General features: G+C 42.5%; 1 protein-coding gene and 1 pseudogene across 1 annotated transcript in view; both read right to left on the bottom strand.

Moving 5' to 3' along the window:
• Positions 1-1,688: 1,688 nt before the first annotated feature.
• Positions 1,689-6,037, bottom strand: LOC111820938 (vomeronasal type-2 receptor 116-like; annotated as a pseudogene).
• A 3,963-nt stretch (positions 6,038-10,000) lies between these two features.
• Positions 10,001-10,919, bottom strand: part of LOC101358315 (zinc finger protein 883-like) — a 6,756-nt gene continuing 5,837 nt past the window's right edge. The window contains 2 exon segments of the mRNA XM_023733074.1: positions 10,001-10,780; positions 10,783-10,908. Of these exon segments, the coding sequence (XP_023588842.1) occupies positions 10,683-10,780; positions 10,783-10,908 (224 nt within the window). The 3' untranslated portion in view covers positions 10,001-10,682.

The raw sequence follows: 10,919 nt of genomic DNA on the forward strand, positions 1-10,919 counted from the left end.
CACTACAAGTAACATCATATTAGCAATATAAACAGAAAAAGAAATAAGAGAGATCAAGAACAGGAAAGAAGAGATAAAGGTGCCATTACAAAATCATATGCCTTAAAAGAGAACCAATCTACAAAAATATAGGAACTAACAAGTTAGGTCAAGATTGATATACAAGAAATAATACTTTCCTTATGCAACATAAATCACCAGTTTGGAAATGTGGCAGAAAAAAAAATTTCCCTTCACAGTAGCAACAAACCCTACAAAATACTCAGCATTAAATATGACAAGAAAATTTATTAATCTTACATATAAATGCATATAAAGCATTAATAAAGATTATGAATAAAGATTAAATGGAAACATAGAGCAGATCCCCCCAATGGGATAACCCATTATTGCAAATATATCAGTTATCTACCAAATTAATTTATAAATCCAATACATTACCAGTCCAAATTCAAGAGTTTCTATGACTGCATTGGACAAGCCAATTCTAAAGGCCATGTGAAAGATAAATTCTGCAAAAATAGCCTCAGGAATACTGTAAAAGGCAACAATGTGCTACCAGCTATCAAAACAGACCATTAAAACAGTATGGTATTTGTTCAAGAGAAAGATTTAAAAAAGAAAAGAAAAACATTAGGGAATCTGGAGACAGTCACTATGTAAAAATTTAGGATATTAAAAAATTGATTTTCAAACTGATTAGAAAATAAGGGATATTCCATAAATGCTCTTGGATCAAGAGAACCATGGTTAGAGGAAAGGAATGTTTATGATGTCTACCAAGCAAAGTAGGAAAAAAAGAAGTGAAAAAGCCAAGTTGAACAGTATATAAACGTGGCTACTATTAACATAGTAGGGTCTCTGGATGCCTCAAAAGATTTGTAGTTGCTAATCTAAATTGAACCCATCCAGCGAGGCTGCAGAAGAAAAGCTTAGTGATCTGCTTCTGTAAAGATTATTTTTGTTAGGTGCTGTCGAGTCGATTTCGACTCAGTGAGACCCCATGAGACAGAGCAGAACTTCCTCATAAGGTTTTCTAGGCTGTAATCTTTATGCAAGGAGCCCTGGTGATTAAGTGATTGAAAGGTCAGCCGTTCAAACCCACCAGCAGCTCTAGGGGAGAAAGACCTAGCGATTTTCTCCCATAAAGATTACAGCATTGGAAACCCTATGGGACAGTTCTACTCTGTCACATGGGGTCTCTGTAAGTCGGAATCGACTCAGCATCACACAACAAGAATCTACGGAAGCATTTCTCCCACGGAGCTGTTGGGTGGGTTTGAACCACCAATCAGTTATTAGCTGAGGGCTTAATCATTGTGCCACCTGAGGTCCTTTCCGTAAAAATTACATCCAAGAAAACCCTGTGGAGCACAATTCTACTCTAACACATGGGATCACCATGCGTCAGAATCGATTCGATGGCAACAGGTTTGGAGTGATTTTGGTACCAACACAGTAAAGCAAGAATAGCAGGCTACATCAGTAGATTTAATATGAGGAATAACAACAAAGAAAAGAATCCAAAATAAAATTCAAGGTTGAAAAGTCGGATGGCTGAGGGCTGTAGTGCCCTGACCCTATTAAAAAGAAAAATGAGTGGCCTGCTAATTGAAGAAAGCTAAATCACACTGGATTGTTATCTAATACCTGACAGCAAGAATGATATAGCTTTGTCTTCAGACCTTCTATTTATTTTGGGAAACACGTGAGTTCAAACTTATAAGTTTTATTGTCCCCAGAATGTGTTTTATTACCCTTACCCCATACACATTTTTCCTATCAGGCTTTATCAGAATTATGTAGCACTTTGGGGCAAAGATGCAGCCTAGCAGCCCCACACTGGAGGTCAAGATGGAGAAAATCTCCACGGCCACCGTGGCTTCCCCTTGGTGCGTGGTAGATGAGGAGGAAAGTGACCCAGACACTGCAGAACACCAGCATACTGAACGTCAGGAACTTGGCCTCACTGAAGGTGTCAGGCAGGTTCCTGGCCAGGTAAGCCAAGGAAAAAGTCCCCAGGGCCAAGGACCCCAGGTATCCCAGGACACAGAAGGCAGTGACTGAGCCCTTGTTGCACTCAGTGATGAGGTTTCTGGGTTCAGAGTGTGTCTATGTCAATGAAAGGGGAAGAGGTCCCCAGCCAGATCCCAGATAATCACTTGGATGAGGGTGTAGATTGGAGCAGAGTTAGAAGCCCCTGAAACCAGCAACTGCCTCATGGTTCTTCTAGGTTTCATGGCTTTAAAGGCCAGAAACACAGTAATGGTTTTGGCCAAAACAGTGGAAACAGCCACAATGAACACAACTCCAAATGTGATTTGTCGGAGGATGCAGGTGACTGTGTTGGGACAGCCGATGAAGAGTAAGGAGCAGAGGAAGCATAGGAGGAGGGAGAGCAGGACGTAGCTGAGAGCCCTGTTGTTGGCCTTGACTATGGGAGTGTCTCGGTGCTTCACAAAGACCCACAGAACTATAGCTGTGATGACAGAGAAGCACAGAGCTGTGCAGGCCAGAGCCATCCCCAAAGGGTCTTCATAAGCCAGGAAGGTCACAGCTTTTTGAAGGCAGCACTTTTGCTCACTATTTACATACTGATGATCTGGACACTTCAGAGATTGATCCATATCTGGCTAGAAATGCAAAGTGACATCAGCCAGTTCAACCCGTTGCTGTCAAGTGGATTCAGACTCATAGTGACCCTATAGGACAGAGTAGAACTGCTCCCTAGGGTATCCAAGGCTGTAATCTTTACAGAAGCAGACTGCCACATCTTTCTCCCATGGAGCAGCTGGTGGGTTCTAACCGCCAACCTTTCAGTTAGCAGCCTAGTGCTTAACTACTGCACCACTAGGGCTCTGACATCAGCCCAGTTTCAGTAATTATCTTATTTACAGCCCCCACCCCCAAAAGAATCATACTGGAGAGTATCAGCCAGGTTGTCCTTCTTTCTTGCTTTGTTGTTGTTAACTGTTGTCGAGCTGGCCCCGACTCATGGCCACCCCAGGCACAATGGAACCAAACGCTGCCCAGTCCTGTGCCATCCCCATGATCGGTTGTGGATTCGACCATTGTGATCCATAGGGTTTTCATTTGCTAATGTTTGGAAGTCGATTACCAAACCTTTCGTCCTAGTTCTGTCTTAATCTGGAAGCTTCACTGAAACCTGTTCATCATCATAGCAACACACAAGCCTCCACTGACATAACGTGTGGTGGATGGACATGAGGTGCACTAGCTGGAAATCGAACCTGGGTCTCCCCCATGATCCTTGGTATGTTTGAGTCCATTGGTGTGGCTAAAAATACCCAAAATACACTCTTTCTGAGCATGTGCTCTATGATAGGACCAGTGCACTAGAAAATTAAGCTGGTTAAGATCCGTAACTTCAATATGATCTAATATAGCGTCAGAGAATATGAAAAGCAAGTTTTTATAATACTATGTGCCAAATTCAATGATCGAGATGAAACTTAGATTACTGCTCAAAACCGTTTCCTTGAGGCAATAATGCCTGCAATGGTTCTAAAACGGGAGTCCCTGCATGACACAAACGGTTGACTACTAACCAAAAGGTTGGTGGTTTGAACCCACCCAGAGGCACCTCGGAAGAAAGGCCTGGCAATCTATTCCAAAAACCCTATGAAGTACAGTTCTACTCTCCAACACATGGGGTTGCCATGGGTCAGAATCGACTCGACAGCAAAGGGTTTTGGTTTTTGGTTGGGTCTAAAACAATGAGTCAAAGAAGACAGCTCTAGGCAGAAACAGTGTGTCATGCCAAGTGGAAATATTATTGATTAAAGCATCAAATTACTAAATGTGGGAAGGATTTTGACTCTGCTGTCTTCCAGAGCCTTCCCATTTCAATGGAAGAATGAGGGGTATCAGAGAGAGGCGAGGGACTTCTTTGTGAGGCACGTACTTACCTGTCTCATTGGAAATCTCATCTCTGGACAAGGGATGCAATCAAAGCAGCAGGCAGCCTTTCTCTTCTGAGGAATTGTACTGAATCCAGGGCTACAACTCTCACTGCACACAGAGTGGGAAGTCTGAAGAAAAGCAGGTATGTGTTGACAGCAGCTGTGACTTTTACCTGTTGTTATTAGTTGCCTTCAAGTTGATTCTGACTCATGCTGACCCCGTGTGTTACAGAGTACAACTGCTCCATATGGTTTTCTTGGCAGATTTCCAAGCCTCTCTTACGTGGTACTGCTGGGTGGGTTCAAACTGCAGTTGAGCACAATTTGCACCTAGGGACGCATCATTTTTACCTAACCCTCCAGTAACTAGAGTGCTCTATGGTATTGGACCATCAACACATTAATTTTTAAATACCTAAATCCAATTATTTGTTTATTGTATCCCATGAAATATATAAACATTTGGAAACAAAATTAAAAAAGCCAAACCCATTGCCATAGAGGTGATTACAACTTGTGGGGACCCAATGTGTTACAGAGTAGAACTGCTCCATGAGGTTTTCTTGGCTGGAATCTTTATGGAAGCAGATTTCCAGGTCTTTCTTCTGCAGTGCCACTGGATGGGTTCAAACCTCCAACCTTTAGGTCAGTAGTCAACCACAAACCATTCACACTACCCAGGAACCTATAATTGGAAACATATGCTTGAATAATGGGCGGCACAAACAGTTAAGCACTCAAGTACTAGCCAAAAGACTGACAGTTGGATCCCACCCAGAGATGCCTTGGAAGAAAGGCTTGGTGATTGACTTCCAAAAGATCCCAGCCACTGAAAACACTATCGAGCAGTTCTACTTTGCAATCATGGGGTCACCATGAGTCAGAATCGAGGGCAACTAACAACAAAATGATTGAATAAAGGTGTTCCTTTCCCATCTATTGGACAGTGGGTAAGGGAATCCCTCAAGTTGGAAGGTGAGTTGTTAAATGCTCATATGTGGCCCTTTAGTGAGCTATGAGCACATACAAAACATGCAGGACAAGATTATGGTTAGTCAGGTGTAGTGTAAAGAACAGCTAATTTGACCCAACACACCTCTATAATCCCATGTCCCACTCTATCATCTCCTCAGAGACAGACAGTTCTTGACCATGTGGAGCATATGGGACAAACTGTCCTACTTTCAAGGAGCCCTGGTGGCACAGTGATTGAGTTTGGCTGCTAACCAAAAGGTCAGTAGTTCGAATCCACCAGCTGCTCCTTGGAAACCCTATGGGGCAGTTCTGCTCTGACCTATGGGGTTGCTATGAGTTGGAATCAACCCGACAGCAATGGGTTTTAAGCTTCAGGTAAGGAATCACAGTCTTTTTATCCAGTTCCATGATTCCACGTAATATTTCTGAGGTTCGTCCATGTGGTTGCATCAGTCTTTTGTTCCTGTGTTTTGCCGAGTAGCATTCCATGGTGTGGATGCACCACACTATGTTCATCCATTCACCAGGTGATGGACATCTGGGATGTCAATCATGAATGAAGCTGCTCTAAACATTTGTGCACACATCATTTTGAGGATGTTTTCATTTCTCTTGTGTAAATACCAAGGAGTGAAATCGCTAGGTCAATGGGCAGGTTTACATGTAACTTTATAAGAAACTGCCAGACTATTTCCCAAAATGGTTGCACCCTTGCCCCCAGCACATGTGAACGCCCATGTGCTCAGTTATTGTTCCCTCCTCTGTTCACCTGCACAGCTGGGGACCTTCTGTGCTCTCTGCCCATCCACGGAGACTCCTTTCTCTCTGAAACTTGGTTCTCCAAGGCAAGGGTGATGCAGGTGTGGAAAGTTCAGGTACCATGACCTGGAGTGGACAGCCAGCTCAGTCCATGCAGAGCCTCAGAGCAGCACCCCAGAGGCCCCCTCACCTGCATAAGGTTTGTTTCTCACTTCAGGCTGGGCAACGGGGGAAGCTCCTCTACTCCTCTGGGCCTCAGTGTGAGCCCAGAAAGGTGGGGAGGGGCAGGCTGGGGAGGTTTCAGATGCCCAGTCGCTGAGGGTGGCCATAAGGGCAGTGGGGGCTGTGAGAGGGCAGACAGGGCCGTGGCATACTCGCATGTGTGTTTAGGGAAGGATGGGCTCACTGCAAGTGGAGGATGACAGGGAGTGTCGGTGAAAAGTGCCTGGTATGGTGGGCCAGGCAGGGTCATCAGGGCTCAGACTGTGGTGTTGGCAATAGGAGTGGAGATAAGGGGATGAACTGAAGGCATCAGGCTTTGTTCCAGGTGGGGTGGGAAATGTGGGGTAGGAGGCAAGGACAAGCCCAGGAAATGACACAGGCAGAGGAGTGGCAATGGGATGGGGAGAAGGAGTGGTCTAGGTAGAAGAGGCATTCCATTTGGACATCCAGGTGAAGCTGCCCTAGAGAAAATCAGACACTCACTTCTAGGCTCAGAGGGGAGAGGGCAGGTGAGAGACTGGAAGCTGCAGGTGTCCAGTGAGAAGGTAGTAGGCCAGGAGCAGCATTTCTGTCAGCCTTCATCACTCCAACGTGTCAGGCCTGGGGAAGAGAGGGTGTGTGGCCTTGGATCTGGACGTGAAATGGTCCTCCAGGCTGTCTGCTTACAGATTTCTCTGTCCCCAAAGCCCAGCCACTTCTGGGAAAAGCCCTAAAGGTAAGGAGAGTGGAAGTGACAGCAGAGCCAGTATGCATTGTCACAGCTCTCCCAGGAGCAAGTGTTGCCCATTCGCCACAGGAGTGAGGCCTGCATCGTGCCTCAGGACCCTCCTCCGAGAAGTATCTGCACTGTATTTAGCTACAACAGCATTTTCCCACACTTAAACATATGACTTAAAATCTAAGGCTTATTTCAACACATTTATTTCCAACATGAATTGCTCTTCCTTTTAAAAGCACCCCAGCAGAGACCAGAATGTTGAGTGTCTCCTGAGAGGTTGTGGCACTGGCTGTGGGTATACTATTAACACATAACACAATGGAGTGCTGGGCTCAGCTCTGGGTTCCTGCTTGGAGAGTGTCTGTGAAGCCGGGACTTGCCAAGGCAGGGCAGACTAGGGGTGGAACCCCCGCATTCTTGAGATAAACAATTTACATCTGGAACCTCTTGAGTCTTCACCACCCTGAAATACTGATACCAATACCTGATAAAACAGTAAACTAAAAAAAAGCCCAAATACCAAACTAACCCCACTACAGACCTGCATCACTTATGAATATCAATAACTAAATGGTAAACAGAAGTTCAGTGAACAGAATCCAAGACATTGACCAAATCCACACCATGACCAAATAGGATTTATATCAGGCATGTAAAGTTGGTTCATTAGTAGACCCATTAATATCATGTGTATTAACAGATCCAAGAAAATAACTCATTCACTTACCTCCATACTTGATGAAAATTGCTTTTGACAAAATTCCATAACCATTCCGAAACAACCAAAAAACAGATCAGTAGCAATTGAGTCAATTCCGATTCCTGATGGTTCCATGTGCGTCAGAGAACTGGATGGGGTTTTCAATGGCTGTGACGTTTCAGAAGTAGATCACCAAGCCTTTCTACCTAGTCTATCTTAGTCTGAAATCTCCACAAAAAGCTGGTCAACATCACAGCAACATGCAAACCACCACTGACAGATAGTGACTGCACCTGAGGTACACTGGCCAGGAAATGAACGAGTTGAAGGTGAGAATTAGTTACCTTGTGCTGCTGTAATACAAATACCAGAAAAGAACAGAAATTTACTTTCTCACAATTTCAGAGGCTCAAAGTCAAACTCAGGGTCTCAGCCATGTCAATTCCTTTTGTGAGCCTCTCTCCTAGTTTCTGGTGTCTTCTTATTCTTTGGCTTGCAGACTATCCTCACATGGTGTCAGTCTTCCCCAATTATTGGATCCAAAAACCAAACCAAGCCTGTTGCCGTTGAGTCGATTCCAACTCATAGCAACCCTACAGGACAGAGTAGAACTGCCCCATAGAGTTTCCAAGGAGGGCCTGGTGGATTCAAACTGCCGACCTTTTAGTTAGCAGCTGTAGCACTTAACCATTATGCCACCAGGGTTTCCAATTATTGGATAGGACCTCTAAATACCATAATGATATCAAGTCTCCCTAAGTTAGTTTGTAAATTTAATGCAATCCCAATAAAAATATCTATAACTTTTTTTGTGGAATTGGATAAATTCGTAACAAATTTCTATGAAAAAAAAAAACCATAGAAAAATAGCCAGAAAATCACTTGAGAGAAAAATACCAAAAGAAGATAATAGCCGCACTAGATATTAAAACATACTATAAAGTCTGTAACACACATTTGATAAACGACTTGTACCCAAAGTATACAGAGAAATCTACAAACTCAAAAATTTAAGAAAGCAAACAACCCATTTACACAACAGAAGATCTGAAGTCAGACTTCACTGAAACATGACAAATTACATGAAAAGATGTTCAACGTCATATGTCATTAAGAAATTGAAAATTAAAACAAAACAGATACTACTGTAAGCTTATTAGAATAGCTAACATTCAAAATACTGACAACATGAACTACTGGCAAGGAAGTGGAGCAACAGAAATTCTCATTCATTGCTGGTGAGAATATAAAATGGTACAACCACACTGGAAAACTCTGGCATTTTGTTAGGAAGTTAAACATAGTTTTACCATACAATCCACCAATTGCGCCTACTTCAGACACAAGAGTGGAGGGAGTAGGTGGTTAATATGGCTGCCCACAAGCTGACCTGCTAACTCAGATGTCCACATCCACTTTTGGTTACCACTCCAGAAACAGAGTAATAGCCAAGGCCTCAGGAATTGTGATGACAAGGAACAATGACCACTTCCTACAGCTGAGACCGAAGTAGAAACACTGGTTTCCTTCTGCAAGACTTGGTTAGAACCTGGGTTCAGACCAGGCTAGCAGTGGCAGGATAGCTCAAAGTCCCATACACACAGGCCTGTCATCTAATCGAGATTGCTACGGGGCACCACCTCTCCTCAGCAAATATGGGGCTGCCTGTCAAATGAGCCACTGTTATGGACTGAATTGTATTCCTCAAAAATCTGTGTTGTAAATCCTAACCACTAAATCTGTGGATATAATCTCACCGGGGGTAGAGTTTTCTTTGTTGTATTAAGGAGGTCATACCAGTGTATGGTGTGTCTTAAGGCAATCATTTCAGAGATACAAAAGAAGCCGATTAGGCACAGAAAAAAACACAGATGGGAGAAGGTAGACGCCATGCCACATGAAGAATGCCAAAGAACTGAGGAACAGAAGATGAAAAGAGACAAAGACCTTCCCCCAGAGCAGAGAGCCTTTCCCTAGAGCTCACACCCTAAACGTTGACTTCTAGCCTCCTAAAATGTGAGAAAATAAATTTGTTTGTTAAAGCCACAGAGTTGTGCTATTTGTTATAGCAGCACTAATTAGGAAAGCTACCCATCTGAATGTCCTCCCTTGATGCCTGTGCCAAACAGAAGTGTACCAAGAGACTGCACCAGAAATCGGCCTGTCAAGATCCCAACATAACTGGAACTATGGATGGCTGGTGGAAATACAAAATGGCAAAGCCTCTTTTAAAACAGGTTGGCAATTTTTTATACAGTTAAACATACACCTATCCTATGACAGCAATCCTACTTCCAGGAATATACACGAGAAAAAGGAAAACTATATGTTCACATAAAATCTGTTCAGGAATGTTCATATCAGTTTTATTCATAATAACTGTAAAATGTAAACGTACTTCAGTTGAAAATACAAAAACTATGATATGTCTATACGATGTAATACTACATAGCAACTAAAAGAAACAAGCTTTCAATACAGTCATCAACATGGATGACGTTCAAATGCATTATGCTATGGGAAAGGAGCCAGAATCAAAAAGCTACATGGTGCATGGGCGCATGGAATGTACAGGGACAGTTTCCAGGGATTCATGGCCAGGGGAAGTTTGAGTAAAAAGGGGGAGCACCAGGAGAATTTTGGAGGGAAGAATGGTACCGTTCTGTACTTTAATTTTGCAACTTATTATGTGACTTCATGCATTTGTCAACTCAGATTCCAGAAGTGAATTGCCGTTTTTAAATTTTAAAATATGGTGAAATTTTTCATAAGCAATGATTAATGACTGTTAAAAAATTGAAAATTGGGGGAAGCAAAATGAGAAAAGAAATCAATCAAAATCTCACTTTCAGGGGAAAATCCCTGTTAATGTTCTAGAATGGACTATCTCTACAGGATGCTTTTTTGGTATTTGTAAAATGTACATTAATATGTAAATGTTTTACAAACTGATATCATCACGTAAACACTATTCTGTAACTCTGCCTTTAACACAACATTACACCATGATTGCTTTTCCTGTGATCCAAACACAAGGAAAGCTGAAAGGAAGTACACAAAAGATCAACAGTGGTTAGATTCTAAATAATTTTTGGTTTTCCATTTTATTTAAAATAAATTTTCCATAAGGAGAACATACTAACTTATGCACGGAAAAAATACAAAAACTTGAACGATGTTTAAGAAAACACACAATTCTCATCTACAGAAAAAGAGTAACTAAATACAGTTCCACATTTCTTACATTCAGGTTTGTCTCCACTATGCCTTGTGTTCTGTGAGATAAGTGGTATAAATAACAGCTTTCCCACATTCCTTATATAAAATGTCTCTCTGCACTGTAGTAAAGAACTGAGTGAAAAAAGCCTTTCTGACATTCCTTAAATTAATAAGGCCTCCCTCCACTGTGAGTTCTTATGTGTCTAGTGAGGGATGAGGAACAACTGAAGACTTTCCCACATACCTTACATTCGTAAGGCTCCTGTGAGTTCTTATATGTTTAGTGAGAGATGAGGAACAACTGAAGACTTTCCCACATTCCTTACATTCATAAGGCTTCTCTCCAGTGTGAACTCTTATATGTGAAGTAAGGGCTGAGGATTGACTGAAGGCTTTCCCACAT

This window comes from Trichechus manatus, unplaced genomic scaffold (assembly GCF_000243295.1).
Source record: "Trichechus manatus latirostris isolate Lorelei unplaced genomic scaffold, TriManLat1.0 scaffold00057, whole genome shotgun sequence".
In the NCBI taxonomy this organism is placed as follows: Eukaryota; Metazoa; Chordata; class Mammalia; order Sirenia; family Trichechidae; genus Trichechus; species Trichechus manatus.